A 26,446-nucleotide genomic window follows, 5' to 3' on the forward strand; every position below is an offset into this window, starting at 1 on the left:
GTTTGGTTTGGCATATCTTATACTATGTGTATTTGCTTTTTGCTGGGGGTGTTCCACACCATATAATTGCTTCCCATTTTGGTGGCACCTGACATCTGGGGCAGGAAAAACCTGATAAAATGGCATCAGCTGCATGTTTTATACTCCTGACGACCTGACGTAATGGAAGAAGAGACAGCATCCGACACAGAAATCTGAAGACTTTGGTATTCAGGCCGGCTGAGGGCTACCTGCAGGCAGATAACCCAAATGTGATGACTGCAACAGTGTATACACTCGAACATCTGCATTTATGGGAAGTGTACACAACTGTACTTTCTCCAGCAGGGTATTAATGTACAAGTAATGCCTACTGAAAAATGGGTCCACCATTTCACGGCAGCTAATCAAGCCGCCATGGAGCTCTGACTGAGAAAACTGGAACAGTCATGATTATTTTATGCTAGTTAAGCAGCGTTTTGCTGTTTAGTGAGTGTAAAATAAAATGAAGTAAAAAAAAAAAAAAAAAAAAGTGTGTGTATGTGTTTGTTTGTGAAAGTGTATGCTTCTGAGTGTGAGAGACACATCGGTTACGCTGCTATTTTAAACTGGCTAAGCAGCACTTCTGTTTAGTGAGTGTAAAATAAAAAGAATTTGTGCTTGTGTCAGAGAGAGAGAGAGTGTATGAAAGTAAGAGAAAGAGAGATGATCATGTGTATGTGTGTTTATGTTGTTGTCTGCTTGTGAGAGTGAATGCATGCATGAAAGCAGAAAAGTGTGTGTGTGTGTGTGTGTGTGTGTGTGTGTGTGTGTGTGTGTGTGTGTGAGAGAGAAGGGGGGGAGAAACTGAGAAGGGGGGGAGAAAGTGAAGAGTGAGAGTGATCAACCATACCTCTCAACCACTTAGTACAAGAAATCCGGGCAAAGCCCAACAAAATGGGGGGGGGGGCAAAGGCCCAAATATAGGGACAGATATTAAATATTGCTCTTAATAAACTTAGAAATTTGGTAGAGCAACAGGAATTGTTTTAACATACATTTTCTGAAGGATTTGAAGTCTGAAACTCAAATGCATGCTATTGTTTAGTTACATCCTTCCTCAGATCATCCCAGTAAATTGCCAGAAAAACACAACTTTTATGAGGAAGAGATCAAAAATAGCCAAAAATCTTGACATTCTGCAAAAATCTGGACAGTTGAGAGGTATGCTTCTTGGTACAAATAATGGGGAAACAAAGGACTGAAAATAGGGACAGATTTTAAGTATTGCTCTTATAAACTTAGGAAGTTGCTAGATACAGAGTTTTCATTAGCATGTATTTTTTCTGAAGCAGGTGTGTGTGTGTGTGTGTGTGTGTGTGTGTGTGTGTGTGTGTGTGTGTGTGTGTGTGTGTGTGTGTGTGAGGACTTCTGGCAGCAGCAGCAGTGAAGAGGTTTACAAACCTTTGCAACTTTCAGCTGAAGAAATCTGGATAAAGCTTAAAATAAAGGGGGAGCAAAAGCTGTAAAACAGAAACTTAATTATTGCACTTATAAAATTACAAAGCTGTTAAACTAAAGGAAATCTGAAGTTCAAATGTATGTCATTATATAGTAACTTCAATCTGCAATGACTGCCAACCAAAAGATTTAGGAGTAAGGGACCAAAAAAAATTACCTGGTTATTTTTTAAATGTTATATTTTGGTTGTAAAATGCTTCCTCCACCATTAACATGTACTACAGCAAGTTTGAAACATTAGGCGGAGGAACTATTTTACATCAGAAATGCACTAAAAAGTATATAGTGATAAAAAAATTTGTATATAAGTAAGTAAAACACAATAAATTTGCAGATAGCCCATTCTTTAAGCACAATAATGTCCGAAAGGGTGTGTGTTAATGTGTAATTAACGCCCTTCTGGGGGTATCAAGGCCCTTCCCCTGCGGCTCATAACACTCCTGGGCGGGCATTAATTACACATTAGCACACACCCTGTTAGTCATTATTGGTTGCTTAGCGGAGTACCACCCTGCTAACTTAATGGAATACAGCTGCTATCTAATGGTTTGCAACAGGAACCCATTAATGTGGGATTGAATTTAATTTCTAATATTGTGCTTGTTGTTGAGTTTTGTTCCTACATATAGTAGCATTTGGAAAATGGCAGAAGTAGCCTTTTTTCTGTAGCTACAGTCGCAGTAATGTATTTTACTTTTGTTTTGTTCCGGAGCTGGATTTTTTTTTTCATGTGGGTAATGCTCAGTTTACAACAGTCATGTACAGGTAGCCAACACATCCCTTCTTCAGACTTGGTGCATTTGCTGCCATTTTGTGAGTGAGTCTTGAGTAGGCATGTATCCGGTTGTTTATATTAGGATGCTTGTGTACTCCTAACATACTCATATCTTTTTCATTTTTTAATATTTGTTATTTTGTTTTGGGGACCACTACTGTGGGATGTGGGAGTATGAGATTTTCTCTTAAAATTTATGTAACTGCTTGACTTTCCTTTCATCAGAAACGCAGAGAGAAAGTGGCAGGATGGAAATGGAATTCTTATGGGTAATGTTTGACTTACAACAAGCACATAGAAGTGAACAACCAGTCAGTGCAATTTGAATAATGCTTCTTTATTGTATAATTTGCAGTATCTGGGCCTTCTGACTCTCTTGATATTTAATTTACAGTATCAGAAAAAAATGGGGTCCTCAGCTTTTGTTTTTATAAAGCCTAAATCTACCTTCTGTGTATTTTAAATCAGAGTCTCTCCTAAATCTTCTATAACAAAGATGAAATGACAAACTCCCAACAAACTGCTTCTGCCCATAGTTTCTGTCATGTCCTGCCGTGTCTCTCCATGTCATTATTTCTTTGATGTTCTCGACCTCTCTTTATAAAATGTTTTTACTCTTTCACCTGCATGGCCACTTTACCTATTCCCTCACCTCTCCCCATATCCCCGCCTCCTCTTGAAATCTAGTAGTAACTGTTGCTTATTCTCCAACTCACTGTTTCTTCCTAATCGTGTTTTATATCTATTTGTTAAGAACCTTTGTGCTTCATGTTGACCATGGAAATTGAATTTCATTCTAATCAGTGCAGTATTTTGAAATGCCTACTGCACAGTTTATCACAGATTACTTATTGTAATTTTTCTGAGTTTTGTAGTTTTAACCTGAGCACCATTGTCACCTTGTAGTGTACTGTTTTCCCTTTGTAAATGCTAAGAATTTATCCTGATAAGCCTAGTGTAATGCTTCCTGCTATTATCTTCTTGTATGCCTATTCAGTTTTTTGTATCAAACTATGATATAGCTCTTTTTTATAGTGATGCCTGTTTTGGTAAATGTAAGCCACAGGATTATGCTCAAGAAGACCAGTGATATTGCTGCTGCACTTTTCTAGTAAAGAAAAATAAATGTAACACTTCAGGTGGCAGAATAATTGCACCACTGTACATCTGTATCCATCTCCTGTTCATCCTGTTTGTGTAAGAACACCAGAAGTACCTTGGGTACCTTTAGTAAGCAGAAAAATAACTGAATTTTATTTAATCAAGAAATAAACTCCAAGCTTGAAATCAGGATTCAAAGGGTCCCAAGTGACCTTGCGTTGTTTTTTTTGCTGACTTGCCTGCCCCTAGGGAGGGGAGAAAAAAAGTCAAAGGCAGGGAAGACAGCCGTGGTGGTAATACCAGGGGCATGTACTGACAGATATTATTGGCCGTAATTTGCCTTACATCATTGTATATCTGGTGTTGGGGTGTTGGAAAATGGGTAGGGCGTAGAAATAAAAACAAAATCCCCTATGGCCCATGAGTGTGATGTTGTACTGGGGATGCTTTACTGTCCCCTCAGGCTATCTGATTAGGATGGGGGAGAGTCAAGAGTGACTTCTGGCACCTGAGATTGAGGAGAGGCACAAGTGGCAGCTGTTGTCTGCTCCATAGGGCCACAAAAAAGAAGAAAGTGCTTAGAAATGGCAGCCAGTAAAATAATTTGATTTTGCAGTCATTGGTAGTATATTGGTATGTTACTCTATGTTGTTTGTCAAACTGATTACAGAGCTATTGATAAGCAATCTTCAAACCTGCCATAATATTATCAGTTGGCAAGGATGTATGGTACAGTATATTTTAACCAGTGTGGATGCAAAATATTCTTAATGCTTGTTAATGAAGAGATTCAGCTGAAAGTTCTCCAGACAGTACAATGTACATAAATTTGCAGATTAAGTAAAGGACTGTTAAATATATTTATTACATGCACACACAATATCCATTCACACACAATATCCATGATCTCTCTTGCTTTACTTCTTGGTTCAGTAGGTAGTTTCTACTAATGTGAAGTCAGGAACCGTTTTTTAACAGCAATTGTATATTTTGCTACATGTTGTCAAGATCACACTGAGTGGTAATCCTGACTAACAAAATTTGTAGTTGTATTGCCGTACATCTAGTTGCATAACAGAATGGGATCCTAAAAAATGACAATAATGGGTATGTTATTTTGTCTTGCAGGCAGGGTGGTGACAAAAGAAAAAATACAAGAGGCAAAAAAGGTCTACAGGGAACATTTTCAACATGATGTTTTTAATGAAAAAGGATGGAATTACATTCTCGAGGTATATAAACCATTATTTATAAATGCAGTTTTTGTAATATTAGCCGTCTGATATTTTATCTACCTCTTGCTGATTAGAGTAATGTATTGCATTTTTTCTTACTTTTTATCGCTGTAAGAACAGACCACCACAAACTCGTGTGTGCTTGTATTATGCCACTTATTTTAAGCTGAATACAATCACTTTTATGATAACATTACTTTAATCGTTGTGCGGTTAGGGGGTAAAAGGAACTATCCCTGACCTGTAATTAACAACGACCCTAACTGTGTACTTGAAGTGTGTCTGGAAATGCACTCCATGTGATTCATCAATAGATTCCTGTGCTTTCATGTACATGGCAAGCAAGATAACGTTTTTATAAAATATTGTGCTGCTTTTGCTTTCTAATTTGATCAGGCAGTTGGAATGCACCACAAGTTCTCCCTTTCAGCCACAGCCTAGTTATAGAGCAGAGTGAAACAACTAGAGGAAGTGCAAAAATAAGTCAAAACCTGCAGAAAGAAGATAGTTGAGTGGTGCTGCTATTAAAACCATTTTACAGTATAAAAAGAATAAAAAGGTAATCTTGGATTTGCCATTCAGAAAAAGCATGGTGATTACAGGCCTTTGCAGCTGTAAGATATTGCATTATCTGTTACTAGTGTACTTCTCTTGAAGTCCGAAAAAACAAGGTAGTATGCTAACCAATTAATCCATCTTTCAGAATTTCATATAACAGCTGTCTAAATTCTGATAGGGTATGAAAAGTGATTTGATAGAAATTCGACGTCTCAGAAACTGAAAAAAAAAAAAAAAAAAAACTCTATGGGTTCTCTTTTGTTAACAACTCCTTTATTCTCTTCAGCAAGTCTTAAGTTGTAACATTATGTATGGCATATGCTGATTTTCATTTTTTTTCTGTTGAAGTTGCTTCTGTTTTTATTTTAATCTGGTAAACTGTTGCTAAAAAATCCTAGCACGGATAACTCCTTATAGTAGGCTGCTGTTGAAAGGATTGGGGGACTGCAGTGAAGTTCTGTTAGATTTTGCAATGGAAAGAGACTTGTCTGTCTATGTCTAGTTTGTAAAGCATTGCAACATACATTTGCTTGGTACTTACCTGCAGCCGTGCAATAATAGTGTAACATGGAGTCTTGGAGTCTTATTTAGCTGATCCATCATATCCCTGTGTTTTCCTTGAGGTGATAGTGGTTATTGTCATTTTGCGATACTCCAGGATGGCGGATGTGGCATAACATTTTATGGTACTTGCGTATTATCGCAACCACATTTTCCGACGTGTTGGACTTTCTTCTCTTTTACTCAAACAATGACAAGGAAGTGTAATCAGGAAAGGTTGACTGTAAAAAACTCTTCTGGGATGTTGGTGGTGGCGTTTTAAAATGAGTAAGGGTTAAAATTTGAGGATTTGTGGCTAGCGTGCTTGAAAGACATCAAGCATTGAATTTAGCGAGCGATCGCAGTGGCTGTCTGTATATACGTACGTTGCCCTGAAAGGAGTGTGGGCAGTCATATAGCGTATAATGTTAGAAACACACACACACACACACACACACACACACACACACACACACACACACACACACACACACACACACACACACTTCCAACGAATTAGCTGCTTTTGAGCACACTAGCCACAAATCCCCAACATGTGCAAACCCTTACTAGTTTTACAAACCCACCACCAAGATCGTGTTTTAACAGTCTACCCTTCCTGATTACTTTTTTAAGAAGTTAGACTGGGTACTGCTTCTTCTTTCCTGATGGCTTTCCGTTCTCAGGACAAAGGCTGAGAACACGGAGCGCATTTTAAGTGGAACGTTGGACTTTCTTAACTGACATCTTGAGATGCTGGCAGTAAATGGGGAAACCTATTTTTCAAACTTTATTTTTTCAGCCATTGAAGTGAAAAACAATCCTAAAACCAATAACACATTAAAGAAAACATGTCTTTGAGGTTTTCTCATACTTCATTGGTCCCAGTTGACACAAGGAGAAGCAACCAGCATCAGGGCGAAAATGTGGTTGCGATAATACGCAAGTACCCATTTTATGTTATGAGATTCCAGAAACAAGATTCCATGGATGCTGGAAACTTTAGTAGATCAGCTATGGGTGAGTAGCCCAAGACATTTGAAGGGTATTTGTAGAATACAGGTTTCTGGAAAGTATCTAGAATTTGAGCTGTAGGGCTTGGCAGTGTAAGTATATGAATGGATGTCCATTTCAATAGGCTTGTTCTGTGGTTGGGAGGAAGTCAGACAGTTCTGGAGTAATATAATGATACTTTGTCTTGGGTAATTGTTACCCATGACATCTCACATCCACAAACAAGATGTAGGCATGTTATCAAACAGTGAAGTATCTACACACATGATAAAGCATCTTGTCCTAAATTCTCCACCCCTTTTGGGGCCCTTTAAGACAGTATGCAATGATTTATTTTGCTAACTTGTCTGTATAATTGCTAATGTGCAAATAATGTTGTGAACTGTTACTGGTGCTTATATATTTATATTTGTACTCTTTCTGTATAGGGATGTTAATTTCCTCCCCCGGTCTCCCCAAGGAAATGGGCCACTATCTTAATGAGATTGCCATAAGTAAATAAGCTTCCTATTTTGTTTAATTCAGTTGGCAACAATGACTTGCAGAGCATATCTGTTTGAAGGAATAAGCATTAGCTTGCCAAAGCTTAGTCTGGCTTCCTTAGCAAAGAGTTAGTTATTTTGTAGTAGGCGAGGCATAGGAAAGACAGCATCACTTAAGCCCTAACCATGTCTGTAGGGGGCTGGGTAGAGCTGTGTTGTCAGATACTTAGATTTTGTATTTCCTGTTACACATTTTTGAGGGGACTCCATATCCCCATAGACAGTGTTGAAGTTGATTTAATTCAAATTGATTAAAGTTTTTTTAACAAGACACTAACAAGAAATAAATATAACAAATGTGTTAAGACTGCAGAAGTCACAGAGATAAATGGATTTAATAAAACAGCAAGAAGCCAGGATGAGTTGTAAACCAGATTAAAAAAAATGAGCTTTTTGGGACCTTTTAAATCTGAGCAATTTGGTAGGGGACCCATCAGAGGAGGTTCCAGAGAACAGGGCACCTGATAGATGATTGAGTTCCCAGTGTCTCTAACCATTTCATTGGATACTCCAGTAACTGGCAAGAAGGAAGGCAGATGCCTGGAAGGACTCCAGGGGATGATGAGCTCCTCTGGATATGGATGACTGTACATGTAGGGCTGAATGTAGTAACACTAGAAATTGTAAAAGGTGATAGGAGATCATATTGACAAGTAGCCTAGGTTGCAGTTAACCTACATAATATGTTGGTAATGTGACTCCAGAATTCTGCCCCAGCATAATAGTAATCAAGATGGGCAACAGGCAGGGCATGAATAGATGCATAGTAGTCTGGTGGAGGAGGAAGATGAAAATACAGGCATTGCTCTTCGATTGAAGTGCAAATAATTGACAGCAGATGACACATGGTCCCCATGTGCCAGGCTGTTAAGTGCCATACTTAGGGTTTTCCCCTTAACCAGAAGTTCTAGCTTATCACCACCATAAATGTTACCAGTCTTTAAAACAGAACTGTTAGAATTTCTTAAAATGACACGAATAGTTATAGCCACTGCCTTGGATACGTTAAGCTTCAGGTGTCTTGTAGTCATCCAGACTTTGACGCATTGCAGATCTTCAGCAAGTGAATCTGCAATAGACATTGTCTCTTGAGTGAAGCAGGGATAAAGATGGCTGTCATCAGAATATCATTGATACTGAAGGTCCTGTCCTCCGAATTATCCCACTGGTAGCATGTACGCATTAAAGAATAAAAGACCAAACATGGAATTATGCAGGACAGCAGTCGCAACAGATCAAAGGGATGAAAAGTTTATTCCAGATACAGACTGCTGAGTACATTCTGAAAGGTGGGAGGCAAACCATTTCACTACATTTTCAGTTACACCACAGTAGGTCTGTACATAGTCCATAATGATTGCATGGTCCACCATATCAGATGCTGATGAGTCTCTTCATGGGCAGGTAATAACGTAATGTTTTTGATCACTTACCATTGAGATAATTTAGAACCCAAAATCAAAGAGGTAGTAAATTGCAAGTTGTCCCAAAGCTTAAAGCCTAAAATCCTCTTTTTCCAGACATAGTGTTCTTTCAGTTTGGGTGCAGTTGGATCCTTAGTCCAACCATTTTGCGTAGTCTTGGGTATCAAGAAATATTGAAGGAAATTCCTGCCAGGTTCAGGAATGGAGCAATTCAGGTAGGACAAGAATGACAAATACATGCCATTTATTAACAGGATCCATTAACTAAGGTACCAGCCCCCACCCCTACATTATAGTCTATGCCCACTACACTGGATGGGAAGGACTAGACAACTTAATACCCACTCACACATGCCCACATATGCCCATGATGATGTAACAGGGGCATTCCATCCTAAGCACAACCCACTAAATCTGCAATAAATAAGCACACTAATTCTATAGACAGTCATCAAAGCAACATTCGTCTGTTTAATAAAGTTTCTTCTACCTTAAATGGACTGAGTAGGAGTTTCTTTCAAAACTTCTTGATACCCAAGACTACACGGGGCAGGTGGATTAATGGGACAAATTGCAAGTTACTGTTTGTTTGAGTTTGCTTTCTCCTCAGCACCGGTGTAGCGGCAGCCGAGGCTTGACTTGGACTAAGCAGCTTTCTCCAAAATTCATCATTAGTAACTCTGGTAAAGACCATCTCAGTACTGTGACTTGAATAGATAAAGGATGGATATCATGGGCATATAACAGACTACAAGAGGCTCATTTAGTACCTGTCCTGGATACAGAAATAAGCTCATGGAATACAAGAGCAAATTGATAAACTGTTAATTTCCAGGTTCCTGCATTCCTTCAGTTCAAGATTATAGGTCTATAACTGGGGCAGACATACTGCAAACCAAACAAAAATGTGGTGCTCAGGCCATGAGACATCTTCCATTACAAACTTAGATGCCAAAACACCAAGTTAGAACAGTTAGTCAAGAGTGTCCAAAATGGTTGGTGCCAGTAACAACCACCTGAGTGAAGCCCATATCCCTCCTAATGCAAAGGAATTCATGAACCAGAAACATACAGAAATTCATGAACCAGTACTAAAGACTCTTATCAACCCAGATTTTAAAATCATCCTTCAGTGAGAAGTTAGGGGGTACCAGCACTGAGTTAACGAAGTCCTCCATAAACTAAACTCTTGAAGTAACATCCTCACACCACAGGGTCACAGTAGACAAAAAGGAGCCCATAACTTGCTCCTATTCCCACAAGTAACTCAAAGAAGTTGCTGATACCAGTTTTAATCTTGGTCAGTCAGAGAGAAAGGTGATTGCTACCCTACCTCTGATCATGTCCACCCCATCGTACTGAGTTACAAAGAACTTGAGGAAGCACTGCAACCATCATGAGAGGACCAAAGTTCTTGTCCCATTAAGTCTCTGTAATAGAAGCAAGACAAGCTTCATGTATCAAGTCTGAAATAATTCCAGGCTTGTAGAATTTGAGTAAAGGTTGCCAAGAGAGAGACCAGTGGTGCCAACTCTCTAGTCTGTGCACAGTGTAAATGGATTCTTGGGTACAGTACACCAAAAAGAAATGTGATAATTTTACCATTTTGCCCCATTGTGGTACTTGGTAACCGAAACACATTAGCTAAAACATCTGTAAAATCAAGATCCCCAAACCTAGACTGTCTTCATCACTCCCTGCTCATGTCACCTCAAAATATGAAATATTACACAAGAAAGGAACGTATCTAATGAAAGTTTAAGTAGCAGAAGCTGGCAGAGCATCAGGAGAAACCCCCTGGAATAGCATAAAGTGCTTTAGCCCACACATTTAAACTAGGCACTACAGGGCTCAAGGGAGGTCCGTCCGGTTTTAGGATGTCACTGATGTAGATAATAAGTGTTTGCATTTGCAGTGGTCACATTGTCTGCATAGATAATGGCTTGTAAGACAGGCATGTAGATAGTGAGTTTAATAATGTACTATGTAAACAGGGAATGAAGAACATACCCATGTGGCAGTCTTCATTTTATGGTTTTGAGGATTAGGTAGGATGTGGATGATGTTCTCTTAAAGGAAGTAAGATTCCTGACAAATGAAGAAATATTGCAAACAGAAAAATTGTGGGGTGGAAATATTAAAAAGAACTTAAGAAGTGACTGTTGAACGCAGAAAATTGAGACAAATTTGCTGACTTTCTGTGGTTAATCACATCTGTAGCAGACTACTTTTTTTGTTACAGCTTGGAACTGGATGCTGTTGCTTTTTAGTTTTAAAAATGTGGCAATGGACTTGCTTTTGCCTGGCTTACATATGATAACATTACTAAATTCTTTATGCTTGACATTTTTGGAAGGATTGTAAAAATTGCCATTTTAATGAGAGCTTTGTGGTTTGATGTAGCCTTCTTAATGTTGGTCCTTAGGCTGTCCCTGGGCTCCTTCCTCTCTGATGGACTTGCTGCTTAGGATCCATCAATCAGGGTATTATATCTAGCAGATGGAATGTTAATACATTGATTGATCCTTGAAGGTGATGTCTTAGATTCTTCAGCTTCTGAGGTGATCTCTTAGATTCTTCAGCCTCCGAGTTGATTATGCAGCCTCATCTGTTGGAGTTTCTCTAAGTGTGGCAACTATATGCTTTGTATGTTAATTAGTAATATGTTTGCCAAATCTTAATTGCTGTGTCTTGTTTTGCACAGAGTTTGCTTCTTAGTAGAAGCATTGTTGCCTCATAGCAAAAGGTTCTCCCATTCGATTCTCGGCTGGAGTGCAGGGAGTGCCTTCTGTGTGGAGTCTGCATGTCCTCCCCGCAGTTGGGTGGCGTTCGAAAGATGTGCATAAATGGGCATGCCTTCACTGAAGGGTGGACATCGAGCTGGCACCTCGGTGTTCATGAAAATCTACTGCCAATCATTAGCGGACCGGAGTTCCGCTGTGGCGACCCCTAACCGTGAAAAGCCGAAAGACAAATAACAACAACAAGTTGAATATAAACTATCTCATTCAGAAGCTGGTTGCATTTACATAGTTTGTGTCTTCATGGCAGGCATCAGTACTGGGCACTTACTCACCCTGAGTGTGGGAGCTTCTGAGCAAATTGAAAAATCATGAGATGTATGGCACTCCTTGAATGACATTGACTGAAATAATTAAAAATGAATCTTACCATTCATGTTTTATCTGAGCAGAATTAAAAAAATCACTAGGTGACTTTAATTTCAGTTTATTTTCCATTGCTTCAGGTTAAAGATAGAATGCTAGTTGGGGCAGAAAAAGTTAGAATGTGAAGAAACTCAGAATGTATCAGTTTTCATTTTAAATATGCCATGATTGGGCTTCATTTGCAAGATGAGCTCCGTTTGCAAGATGAGCTCAGCATGAACTGCCAGACAGTTTCAGTGTAGGGCTGCATAGAATGAATCAAGATCATCATTCCAACAGACAGTTTGACTGAAATGCATATCACTTTGCTTAGCTTTCCTGATAATGGTTAGTTAGAAGCTTGTGAGCCATATGCATTTGTAAATTTGTAAATTCATTGAGATGGTATACAAGTGTTCCATGATTCTTTTCTTGAGTTTAAAGTACAAAAACACAGTATTTACAAGGCTATGTGATGTTGTATTCTTCCACCTGAAGAAGTGGCCTTACTTCCCATATAGTTTAACCCAAAAGCATTACATGATGCATGTGACCAGGTTGTAGAATTTCTGCCTTGCTGTATTATTTAATGCCTGTATTATATTACAAGTTGCCAAAATGGCGTAGGGGTGGAATAATGACATGCTTGAGACATGACTGTCTGTCTTAATCTTAACATGCATATTTCACTTGTTTTCCACAGGTTTACTAAAACCATGATTTTGTTTTATAATTCTTTGTCTTAGTTGTGTGTAGAATTCTAGTGGAGCTCCTCATTGGTTTATCTGGCAGCTGTTATTTAAGGTTTATCTTTAAGCTCTGAACTTTTTATCTGGCTTTATCACAATAAATATAGAGTATAAGTTGAAAATGTCTAGTTAACACTAGGGCTGATGGAGACTGCCAAGGAACAGCATGTGATTAATAAAAACGAGGTCCTGTTGAAATTCTGAAGATTGGAGTTTTCATCTTCAAATAAACCAGAGGCTTATGGCATAGCAAAAAGAAGGAGAAGAGTAATCAGTTAATTGGCATCTCTTAGAAATGTATGGGAAGTTGCAAGAAGAAATTTCATAAAGTTGAATTGAAAATGTAGTTATGCTGTCACAGTGCCCCAGTGCTGGAGTTCCATGCAAGATGAATCAAAACCAGTAATGAAGATGTGACAATGTGCAACATATACAGGTAATTAAAACACTGAGGGGCACAGAGGATAATCCAAACTAATACCCAAAGTTTACAATTTAAAGGAGAACCACTGGGATTAAGTGGCTAGAGCAGTGGGAATTAGGAGCAGGATCTGAGTGATAAAAATAAAGTAAATAAACAGATGAATGGTATGGATTATATAAATCCCTATAGGCTTGACTGGACAAGGAAAAGAAGGGAATATTTGGATAATGGTTTGGGTCATGATAGCACTGGGGATGATTGAATTAAGCCACTGGTAGCAAGGGTATGAGCGGGGCAGGGAAGACTGTTGCTTGTGTAGTGGGAGTCTTACTAGGTCATATCTAGGGTGAACAGCTACATATTTGGAGACCTTTCTTATCCACAAAGTTGTATTTCATATTATAGGATTTAATGACTTTGAGCTGAAGTCAAGGGAGTGCAATTTCTTGGGAGAAACCTGATGATTTTATTGTTTTGTACAGTCTGTACCTGTGGGATATATGCGTTTTCTAGTAAAATGTTAAGTGCATGCAAGACATCTGGGCTGTGGGAGGTAAGAAGGATAATGCTTTATCACTGATGAAGGCTGTATAGCCGAAACCAGTTTGATTTGATATAGTTTGCGGCATTATATGCCTTATTTGCATTCATTCTTTAATAAAAGAATTTACAAGCTGCACATGCTGGCCTCTGGTGTTTTATGAGCTAATGGTTCGGCCAAGCATACCCAACTTGCGAAGTTTGTTTTTTTACTGTGGGTGGTAAGACAAGTGATGTCCTTCCACGTCACTATTGCAGTATTCTTTACCTAAAGAGTCTCCTGCCAAGGATAGCCCAACATCTGTCCAGTATACCAAAGCCTTTAGTTCTTTTAGGTGTCGTACATCATACTTCTGCTTCCTATGTAAGGTGTAAGGCATAAAGGTGACATTCGGATGCACACTGTCATAACTTCTTTGCTGCCAGTCCAAGTGCTATTATTGAATGTAATTCTGAACACCCTTCTGCTATGCTGGTTACCAAGCCATGTTTTCAGATAAGTTATCTGTTGGGGTTTCTTTTTCTTCTATTTCTTGTTGTGTTCATGTCATCCAGAAAGGGAAAATGTCATTGTGGAAGGGAGATCCATAAAGACCATCACAACCAGAGTCTGTCTTGTTTGGGTACTTCCCACAATCATATGCAGTGTTCTATCTGCCAGGTGCTTTGTGCCAAGACCCTTCATAGTCATTTCTCCTCCTTCACCATATACCTGGAGAACCCACATCTTAAGTTGTTGACTCAGAATGCTATGGCAGAATCATCCCATCCTGAGGGTTAGTCGTCTGCCAAGAAAAAGGCCAAAAATGTTAGGTCTGATTTGGCTGCTGATCAATCTTTCCCAGACATCTCTCTCAAGGGTGGTGAAAGCCCAGAGGATTGTCCAGTGGTTACTTTGGATTCCTCCTGTCATTTGAGGTCGGCATTGATTTTGCTGTCTTCCATGTCCTCGAAAGCTTTTCACATGTCTGTACCTGATGTTGAGGGGGAAACTCAGTTGAATATATCCAAAGAACTGAGGAGGATTCCTCAGCTCTTAGTAAGGACGGAGATTCCTACAACTATTATTGAGTCATGCCCAGGGGTCTGACTTTCGGAGTGTGTTTCGAGCGGACATCTTGCAGAAAAAGAAACAAAGCAATGTTTCCCCTGTTAAGGATCCCCAGTGTGAATGGCAGGATTTCACTCTGTGTTTATTTAATGCTTTGATGGCCTTGAAACCTCCTCAAGGGGTGTCTGTTCCTGCTCCTCTCTGGTCTTCTACTCCATTCAAGAGGCCTAAAGAATTGGATTCCTCAGATGAGGATCTGGATTCAGGGGAAGAATTCTTGGCTTATTCATCCCAAATCCCTTTTGCCTTGGACTACAGTTCAGAGGAGGACTCTTCCTTATTTCCAGACTCCCCTTTGCAAAAGCTCTCCTTTGGGGATACCGTTGCCCATATGATTGATTATTTTAAGTGAGATTGCAGATTCAAAAAAGATTTTATGAGCTCCTACAGAAGGAGTCTCCCAAACCATGTGCTGTTTCTCCTGTTCTGGCTTCCCTTCCTGGATGCCTACATGGCAGCGTCTGTAGCCCCTCACTGTCAGCCTACTGAACCTAAGAAGCCTGAAAGGTCTATAAGGTGCCTGATGAGTGCAATTTCTTTATGAATGGCTTTTTTCTGACCCTTCTATAGTGTCAGTCTCCTGACAAACCAGACCTCCACCAAGCTGTGGCCATCTGATAAGGATAGGGGAAAGGTTGGGCAAGAAAGTTTACACTGATACCATTTTATCATTTAGGGTCCACAACTCCCAGACTCGTATGACCAGGTATGTTTTGGCTCTCCTTTCTGAGGTTTCCAAGGTGGTTTCTGACATTCCTGACTCTGAGGGGAAGGCTTAGGCTCTCTTTCCTACTTGGCTGTACCTCTCAAGCTGGCTGCCACTCAATCAAAACGCAGCTGACGCCTCTTCCAGGTCTGCTTCTTTGGTTCAGTTATGAGGCGTTATTTTTGGTTTCGTCCTCAGATCTTGTCTGATAACATTAAAGGCAAGCTTTTGGATGATTCTTTGAATAATAAAAATCTTTTTGGATCCACTGCTGCTGACATTTTCAAGTTCCTCCAAGACAAGGGCAAAGCCTTGCAGGAGCTGAAACATTTTTGTTTCTCCTATTCCTAAATTTCAGAGGAATTATCCCTCTAAATCTTAATAGGCAGTCTCACCCTCCTCCTAAGGACAAGAAAGATTCTAGGCATGTACCTCATGCTAGGTCTACTCAGACTCCAGCCACCCAGAAAAAAACAACAAAATACAGATCCAAATATCAAGTTTATTGCACTTTAGTGCCTCGTCCAAACAACCTTCAAGAAGTGATACTCATTAGAAAAAACTCCGTAATATATACAAACCTGTTGTTGTTGTCTTTCGGCTTTTCCCGGTTAGGGGTCGCCACAGCGGAACTCCAGTCCGCTAATGATTGGCAGTAGATTTTCACGGTGCCGAGTTGCCAGCTTGACGCCCAACCCTCAACGAAGGCACACCCATTCATATGCATGTCTTTCGGAACGCCACTTGACCCGCGGGGAGGACATGCAGACTCCACACAGAAGGCACGCTAGCTGAGAATCGAACGGGAGAACCTCTTGCTGTGAGGCAACAATGCTACTGCACAAACCTAATTAACAATACTTCAGTAAAACAATAAAGCAATTAAACAATAACCTAACTAATTAGACCAAATAATTCTAATTCATTTCATGATTCATCCCCCCTGATAAGAGTGTTGTACTTTAAAATAAAAAACAGCTTCCTTGTATAGTAATATATTTAACAATGCAGCATCTCCACTTTAACAAACACTTTTTCCAAAACGATTGCTTCTAATAATATATGATCACTATTGTGACTTTCCATAAAATGAATAGCAATGGAACTTTCTGCTTTTTGTTTTTTTATGTCTCTAATGTGTTCTTGCAACCTAATTTTAAACTTTATTTTACTCTGACCAATATAAAACAAAGGTTGCAGGGACACCTAAGACAATATATAATACTTTCAGTATCACAAGAAAATCTGCCAACAGGGTTAAATTTGCTACCATTCATTTTTTGAAAATTGTGAACTACATACTTATATACATTACAATTATTACAGTGAACCATGCCTGCACAGTTTAAAGTCAGCGTAAAATGTTCTTCAGGTAACATAAAATATGCTTTTACCAATCTATCCTTCACGTTGTGTCGTCTTCTATATGAAATGAATGGCCTTTTACATATAAATTTCTGTAACTTGTCATCCCTCTTTAAAAAATCCCAATAATAATTAACTAACTTTCATAACTTTTCACTTAAGACATTGTAAGTTGTTACAAAAAACATATTGTCCTTAGTATCGACCTCCCGTAAACTCTTTTTGTATTTATATTCATGATGCTGTGTAAAATTCAAAGCATCAATTTTACTTAAAGCCTCAGCAATGATGTCCTTATCATAACCCCTCCGAAGAAACATTAATAATGTCTGACAAACTTCCCTATGCAAATCTATATCATTGTTACAAATCCTAAGTAACCTTAATAATTCACCATAAGGAAGAGATCTTATTGTATAGGGGTACCGTACAGATAAAAGCCCCCATCTATAAATTTACTGTGTATGGAAGTACGAATAAATCCATCATCAGAGCCACTCAAATAGAGGTCCAGAAAACTTATTCTTTACCACACTGTAAATCATCAAATTTCAAATCATATATGTTATTGTGTAAATCTTTAACAAAATTCTGGACCTCATCAATACCATTCACACATACAAATATTAAATCATCTATATGTCTATAATAGAATAGGACATGTTCTTGAACAAATTTATGTTTGTAGATATAATCCATTTCAAATTTGGCCGTAAACAAATTTGTGTACATGGGGGCAAAAGATGCCCCCATAGCCGTGCCCTGTAGCTGATGGTAAATAACATTGTTGAAACTAAAGAAATTATTTAATAAGCAGAAATGTAATAATTCTGTAATACAGTGGGATACTGGACTATCTTCCAAAAAATTAATGTAAGGCTGCTAATCCATCCCTATGTTTAATATTAGTGTATAGGCTCTTCATATCCAGAGAAATCCAATACATATTAGGATTCCATTTCACTCTTGCCATCTTACTAAGAAAATCAGAAGAATCCTTGATAAAAGAGGGAAGCCTCTCAACATAAGGCAACAAAAAATTATGTAATATTATCCCTATATTATGGAGAAAATAGTTAGTGGCTGACACAATTGGTCTACCCGGAGGATTGCTACTGTCCTTATGTATTTTGGATGGACAGTAAAACGTGGACATATTACAGCCCTTGGTACTAAATTTTGTATCCACCTAGTTAAGTATCCTAAGTGACAGCCTTTCTCCATTAGACATAGAAATGTTTTATTAGCTTCCTTATACGTATTAATACCACTAACTTCATACACTGCACTGTCATTTAAATGTTGTAAATGCATACATAAATATTGAGAATAATGAAAAACCACAATTTTGTTGCCTCTGTCAGCTGGCTTAATAATTAAATCTTTTCTATCAGCCAAACTTTTTAAAGCAATCCATTCATTCTTAGTCGAATTATACTGAATATTACATTTATTGCTGAAAAATTCCGCATATAACTGTTCAAAGGCAAAATTCAACATCTGCGAAAACTGTTTAACACACTCATTAACATAAGGGGGAATAAAAGTTAATTTTAACATTAACAGTTTCAAGTAAACAATATGCATTAAAACTATCCTTTATATCCAAAATATCAGATGAAAAAGAATATTGTCTTCACTCACAGCCTCTAAGGAATTATTAAAAATATGTTGATTAGTTTTATCAAAGAAAAAACATTTTCAATGCAGCTTCCTAACAGATTGAAATATTTCTTGTTTCAAAATGTGCAGCCTAGGTAGTACAGTCGGTATAAATTTTAAGCCCAAATTAAGGACACTCAATTGTTCATAAAATAGCATATAACCTGATCGATTCACAACATATGCATCATATGCATCATGAGAAATACAAGAATTACTGCCATTTACCTAGTTTATGCATTTGTTTAAAATGTCCTTCATTCGCTGCCGAAGCATTTGAGGTTCCTCTTTTCTTGTAGTTACTACTACCTGCACCTTCTCCGTTGTTGATGTAATTCTGGTTCCTTTGCTGGATGAAATGATGGATACATCCGGATGTCACTATCTAAGGCTGTGGTATATCCTGTGCCTTCCGAGTAGGAAAAGGAAACAGAATGTTGTTTTTTCTGTCCTTGTTTGGATCGAGAAATGTCACTCTTATTAACATTTTTTATTGGCCCTCCATAGGGAGGCCCTCCCATTATTATAATCATGGATGTTTCTCCTTATTTTGCCCATTTTAAGGTTGATCTGTTCTGTTTCCAATTTGTTTAATTTATCCTTCATATTGATACAGTTCAGGCATTCTAGAGGAACCAATTCTAGCCAAAATATCAGTATGCATGGCATTTAGTAGTTCTTTGAATTTTCTTTGTTGTATTTGAACCTTTTCAATAAGGATTGACACTCACTTCGTAGCACACTTGTGAGCAGTGGATAGCCAGCAGTCCTTACAAACTGAATCTACTGGGTCTGAGGTATCAAACGGAGTGAAAGGGCTCTTGAAAGCCCGCAGTCCCCGTGGAGAGATTTCTAACTCCACATAGCGCTGCAGCTCCAAAAATTAATAACGGGTTTCTTTAAAAATCAGTCTTTCAAAATGGTCAATTAGACCTTGCACCTCCATAGAAAAAGAACTCGTATTAGTATGTCCAATATCTGCAAATGAATTATTACCTCTTTGGAGCCTTCTTCCAAATATTTGTGAACAAAGTTATGCATAGATTCCCCAACAGTACCTGAAGCACCTGGCTGTACAGCTACATTGCCACTAAGTTGATTATTATCCACCACGAAGTTGTCCGTGCTTCTTTGTGAAGAAGAACCATTCAAACCTGAAGCTGGAGTTAACGAAATATCCTCACAAAATATTCGGGGAATGTTCACCGATGGATCTGTAGCCATGTACCAAAACCACCAAACCTCTCACGAAGAAAAAAACAAAATACAGATCCAAATAACAATTTTATTACACTTTAGCGCCTTGGCCAAACAACCTTCAAGAAGTGATACTCATTAGAAAAAAACTCCCAAATATATACAAACCTAATTAACGATAGTTCAATAAGACAATTAAATAATAAAATAACTAATTAGACTAAATATTTCCAATTCTTCTCATGATTCCCCCCCCCCCTCCCGGTGAAAGAGGGGGGACATCTACTGTTATGGTAAGATTTTACACAACTGTACTTTTCAGATAGATGTCACCATAAAGGCTCCAACTTAGTGTAAGGGCATGAATTTGTTAAAGCAGTTAAGGATAAATTGTGACAGATGGAAGGGGCTTGGGGTCTCAGTTTGGGAGTGGATAACTTCTCCTTCTTTTGTCTTTTTCCCAGTTAGGGGTCACCACAGTGCATCACCTGTCCGCTCATGATTGGCAGTGGAGTTTTACGGTGTCGAGTTGCCAGCCCCGGCACCCAACCTTCCACAGAAGGCACACACGCACATGCACGCACGCATGCATGCACACTCACTCACACGCGCACTCACTCACACGCGCGCGTGCACTCACACCTAGGGGCCAATTTAGCGTGTCCAATCCACCTACAGCATGTCTTTGGGATGTGGGAGGAAACCGGAGCACCCGGAGGAAACCCACGTGACCACAGGGAGGACATGCAGACTCCGCACAAAAGGCACCCCAGCCGAGACTCGAACCAGAGAACCTCTTGCTGTGAGGTGACAACGCTAACCACTACACTACCGTGGCCGTCCTAGGGGAGTGGATAACAAAAGATGGAAAAACACCACTGGAATATGCTGAACAAAAACAGAAAACATATCAAGAGAATAGTTGTTTGGCAAACACAGCTAAAACTGATCCTACCTTAAGATGCTGAGGGAAGGTTTTAGCTAGGAACATTAAAATGCCATAGATATAAATGTCTTCATGGGGAAGGTGTAGTAAAATACTGTGGCATAAACTAATGTTACAGAATGAGAGGAGGAATCCAGTGTAATAAAGCCACTGTCTCAGCAATAGTATGCTGAAACTGTAACGAAGGATTAAGAAAGTACTTTAGTTATGGAAAGCCTGGCCATTGGTATAGAGGTTGTACAACTCACAGGAATGAGGGCATCTGAAATGATTAGTTCTAATCAGTGCAGTTGTCTGCTGGTAAACTGAATGACATCTCAGTTTGAGTTACTAGTCTTGGTAAAATGCAAAAATGTAATGGTTAACATTTCCCTGGTGAAAATGGAGATGATTCATGGATATATTTCATAGCATGGGTAGAGGTTCAAACTATGCAGACTTCTAAATGGATCATGGGTTATCTTTATCCATCACTAATTTACTTTATACACCAGAAAGACCTTACTTACAATAGTAATATGGGAAGAACCTGTGTTCACGCATTAAAACACATTACTAGTTTTAGAAGTCACAGTACTTTTGTCAGCATAATTGTGGGAAGAACCTGTGTTCACGCATTAAAACACATTACTAGTTTTAGAAGTCACAGTACTTTTGTCAGCATAATTGTGGGTTTATTAAAACAAGAATGAAGTATCTTGGAGATGGACATTAAGCAGGAGCAGTGGTGAATACATGCAAACCTAAAATCACTTGGTTTGTAACAATGCAAATGCTAGAGGCACTGTATTTTTTGGGTCTTCTCCTGTCTGTGGCAGTTTGGCTACTGAAATACTGGACATCGGACTGGGATTTTGGGATCATCTGCAGCCAGTTCCTGGTGTGTGGGCTAGAGTCAAACAAGACTGTTTCTGAAGGCAGGAGAAGGGAATTCACATTTTATTCACAAACGGTGCTCCAGTTCAGTCGAAATCATTAGAAGCTGCAAAAGAAACAGTTGCAATTTTTGTTACAGAAAGAGAGAGGCGGAGCATCTGCCTCAAAACTTTAGCCCTTTTGGCTTGCCAGGAAGCCTGATGGGTCATGTCACTTAACTGTAAAATTTATTCCTCAGATCTACCCAATGCTGGCTGCAGTTTTAAACGGACTTTAGAACCCAGCATCTTTATTGTGTTTGATGTTGCCAATGCATTTTAGAGTCTTGCATGCAGATGTCCAGGATAAGTTTGAATTATCAGTATGAGATGATCAGTACACCTGATCCACCTTTTGCAAAGGTTTCTTAATAGTGTAGCCCTTTTACATATATCATTGCTGAAGGCTTTAAACAAACTTGATGTGAAAAACAGGGTAGTGCTAATAATGTAGTAGGTAGTTGACAGTCGTGGTGCTTTAAAAAGCTTGCAAAGGCTATTTGGATGCCTTTTCTAGAGGTGTTACAGAAGGGCTTTATGTTGAGTTTTATAAAGTTAAATTAAAGTTTGTTATCCAAGATCTGCAGTTTCCTGGGGCAGAGAAAAATGTAAACGTAAAATGCAGTCAATTAAAATATACCGTAAACCATGACATCAAGGAGAAAAGAAGTAATGAGCCTGTTAAATTATTGTTGGATTTTTTTTTTTTTAATTTTGCTAAATATACCAAAATCAGTCGTTTGCTAATTCAGGCAAGTCTTGGACCTTTGTGAGAAATATTGCACTGAAACTTTGTCTGGAGCAGGCAATCTGAAAAAAATCACAGATGTTGTCTAATGTACCAGGTCTACAATGGTTTGGTTACCCAGGCTCATGGGGCAGCTTGCATCTTATGGCTTATCATTCAGTTAAGCAGGATCCTGTCATGGCATGTCAACACATTTGAAGACAGTGGATTGTGCATCTTTGACTGTACAGATTAGCATACCAATTATGTAAAGAGAAAAATTTTGCGCACACACAAACCCTGGTATAATTGTTTGTTTATTTATTTGTGTTTTTTATTTGCCTATGTACTGACTTACTAACTGCATTTGCTTACTTCCATTTGTGTACTGGGAAAGTCTGACTGGCAGATGCCCGAGTCCAAAAGCTATAAAACAAAGCTTTTAGCAGTGACACATAAATACAGTAATATCAGGTTCACATAGATCTAGATTTTGGAGATGAGCTCCAATTTGCAAGCGTTTCCACCATGTACACAAAAACAATTTTAGTTCATAAGAGTCCATATATGATGCAGTATATTCAAGTAAAGTTTACAAAGTCAGGGGTGAGTGGAATCTTAGAAAAGGCAAGTGAGACAAGTAATAATGTGTAAAGAGAGTTAGATTTTAAAATAAAGTGAAAACTGAGAACAGAGTAATAGTGAAGACTAAATGAGAGTCAAGTTTGATATTGAAGAATAAATGAGTGCACTTTGAGACACAAGATAAAATCCATTTGCTGGTATCGTAAAAGAGAAGGAAGACCATTCCTGTCTGGTGTGGATAAAAGAATAAATGTAGCATGTAAAAACAAAGCTTTGTCTGATCTGATATGCACTTGTTTGTAGATGTCACTCAGTGTTATGAAATGGGCCGTATTTAAGCAAGACTTGGAATAGTGGATGGAAATTGGAAGTTTGTCCCTCATCTGGCATAGCCTATGTCTCTGGACAATCAGTACATCACCCCCTATATAAACCTAATATGTGGTTCACATTTGGGCTGCACAGCTAGACTTGTAAGGCACCTAGTGGTCACTGGCCTAGTATACACCTGTGAACCTTTTAACTTCATATGGAGTGGGAGTTGGGAGTTGGTTAATGTTAGGTCTGAAGGGGAAGATGCCCCAAAGAGACTTAGTTTTGCATGAGAGTTGGAACAAATGCCCCTAGCTGTGGCACTCTGGGAGGCAAGATTGAAGTAAATGATTTTTTTTCAGATAGTTGATGTGCATTTGGAATTATGCATGCCTATTTAAATGTCTGCAACTGAAAAAGTCTTTTTAGCACCGGAGGGAAATGGGGAAATGTTTGGATCTCCAGGTGTAAGCTAAAAAGGCTATACGACCACAAAAAGCAGGGGTGACTGAAGTACAAACCTGTCAGAAATGTGAAAGGTGTTATCCACAGCTGTTGCTGATCTGATTGCAACTGATGTGACACACGTGCATGAAGATGCAGGTAACCAAGTGCATAAGTGGCAAAGACAAAATCTGCAGCAGACAAGCTAGGGATTTAGAGTTTCATCTGGGGGGGGGGTGGCATTGTGTTGCACACACAAGCAGTTACTTGGCTGGTATCATGGTTCAGATTAGTTTTGCTGAGATGCTTGTTGCATCATCTCAGGGATGATTAATGTTGGTAAGGAATTATGAGAAATACTGATAAGTGACAACAGTGATGTGTTATGTGAACCCAGTCTGAGTTGGAAGAAAAATGTCCATGTTCTGCTCTTGTTCAAGACCTAAAGCACTGAGAAAAGGTACATACAGATTTTATTAGAACTTTTTTGAAAGCTACAGGAAAATGTCTTGTTCATCCTTGCATATTACTTATCCTAATGGGTATGAATTTTTCCTGTCTGAAATTGTTCAGCTACTACATCAACCCAGCTGATAAAAAATTTGGCTCAGTGAAGAGTCGTAAAGTAGCTGGATTCAAGTAAAGGTAGAGAGTTCTGGGTTGGTAGAAGGTAGATATCGAACTATTTAGCAGACAGAATGAAGGGCTGGACTTGCTCCTTAGCTGCTAAATGGCATTATAGGACTAACCCCTTGTATATTAGTAATGAACAGGAGCAAAAGGTAGGAAATATTACTTTTTTCACTTATTGAGCCCCAAGTTATCATAAGCCGTCTATTATCCTAGCCAGGACTGTATCCTGAGTGAATTTTGGACATACTGTATTTTGCTTTGATGTTTTGTGTTTCAAAAAAGAAACTCATTTTCTTCTAACTTCTCTATGTTTGGATATGAAAGGGAGTCTAGCCTTTTTTTCTGCAACTAATGCTCACCAACTAAGTAAGCAAGTCAGAGTTTTCTGCCCTTTAAGGAGGGGACCAGTAAGCAGGTAGTGTAAATATCACATGGTAAAGACATGATGAGGATGATGTTCTAGTAAACTGCTCTCCTACGATTTTAAAATCAGTGATCTTGCACCCTTGATTTGCTGATGTTATTTGGTGTGTTGTCTTGCAGAGTTGTCCCATATCCTTAGGCTTGTCTGCATACATGAAAGCCAAAAAAAAGCACTCTGAATTGGTTGACTTTGTGAGAACTTCATAACATTACAAAAGTGGAAAAACAAATTTTATTTATTTGTGCACATACTGTTCTGAACAACTTTTTGTTAGTAAGAAACAAAGTGTGCTCATAATTATATAACTGGGTAGATCCATGACTCAAGCATGAGGCACAGTAATTGGATACCATCACTGTTAAAATAAATAGTATAATTGCTATAAAATATATAGGATGCAACATCATCTGTATGTTTGTTCTATAGAGCATAAGTTTACAATCTTTTTCAGAGTGCCAGAAAAAGAATGAAGGCTGTTGTAAGACATTTTGTATCAGTTGGACAGACCACTGGAGGAGATGATGGGGTGCTAGCAGATAAAAAATGTGTTATCTTATACTAGCTACATTTCTGTTCATTACAATCAATAAATCCACTCAAATTTGCAAGAAATTCTCCTGGAAAAAAATGAAATTAAGGACACGATGTTACTGCTCAAAATGCAAGTTGTCTGCTGGTTTCTAATGGGCGGCACAGTGGTGCAGCGGTTAACGTTGTTGCCTCACAGCAAGAGGTTCACCGTTGCATGTTCTGGTTTCCTCCCACATTACAAAGACATGCATCTGGAGCATTTCTCCCAGGGCCTCCGCTGAAAACAGGCTCTCTGGAACCTAGTCGGACTTTCCCGGTCAACAAATGATAAATAAAAATAAAAAAAAAATAATGGCGTACCAAGTAAAATATGTTTGAGTGCTACTCTTCGACAGTGGTGATGTTATCTACCCCTGCTATAGAGAAACAAGGTCATGGTAACAGCAGTGAGTCAACATGGGCCAAACTGCTGTGTGCACAGGGTTCAGAGGATCGAAAGCTCAGAAGACTGAAAATCAAAATATCTAAAACAAAATATTGTAAATGGAATTTTCCCTTTTTTCTGGTGTTGTGCGAGCTTGAAGTTGGTATATATAATTAGCAGGGATTGTTGGGGGCACATACCCCCACATGAGAGGTGCAGGGGGCTTTTACTCTGCAGTAAAAATATTTTTGATATTTTCAGTTTTAGATATTTGGTTTGTGTTAGCATGGAGACAAAAACAATGTGCCACCAGAGAGCAGTTAACCATTGTACTTGCAACAACTACTTTTGTGTACATCTTTGAAATGGTTCATTAACCGTAAATTCCTTAAGCGTTGCTCATTCTTGATACAAGTTGACAAAAGGTTCCAGGTAGTGGGCACTACTTTTTGAAAGGCCCTCTCACCACATAGAAGCCTGTAGGCTGGTCTAATCAAGGATAATGCTGAGGTGAATGATCTGGTGAAGCACTCGGCTTTTGAGCTAAAGGGAGGCCATAGTCTTGCTGAAGAAAACTGAATATCAAGTTTTAAATCCTAAACATTGATCTGCCATTTACATTCCCAAGTATAATTTTCTCCCTTATTCACAAATGCAAAATCTAATGGGAATGATCACTGTTATTGGATGTGTGAATGGAAAGACTCTTAGAAAATTGCTGTTGTCATCTGTAGGTGTCAATGCTGCCACTTGATAAAAAGAAGCACTGTGGTGTGCACTGATGTTTACCCTTATGTTGTCAGTGAGGTGGATTTGAAGTCTAGCGATGTAACAGTAGACTTTATTTTCAAAAACTGACCTTGGTGTGAAAAATGAATGTGTGTATATTGCATGTTTCTGAAGATATTAACAAGTTATATTAAGGGTTTTCAGTATTA

General features: G+C 38.7%; 1 protein-coding gene across 1 annotated transcript in view; it reads left to right on the plus strand.

Annotated features, from left to right (window-relative positions):
* The window catches only part of NAMPT (nicotinamide phosphoribosyltransferase), a gene marked incomplete in the record, with an annotated part of 586,193 nt that overhangs the window by 142,779 nt on the left and 416,968 nt on the right, over window positions 1-26,446 (plus strand). The window contains 1 exon segment of the mRNA XM_044088535.1: window positions 4,484-4,587. Within this exon segment, the coding sequence (XP_043944470.1) occupies window positions 4,484-4,587 (104 nt within the window).

This window comes from Protopterus annectens, chromosome 11.part0 (assembly GCF_019279795.1).
Source record: "Protopterus annectens isolate FY-2018-M chromosome 11.part0, PAN1.0, whole genome shotgun sequence".
NCBI classification, from domain to species: domain Eukaryota; kingdom Metazoa; phylum Chordata; order Ceratodontiformes; family Protopteridae; genus Protopterus; species Protopterus annectens.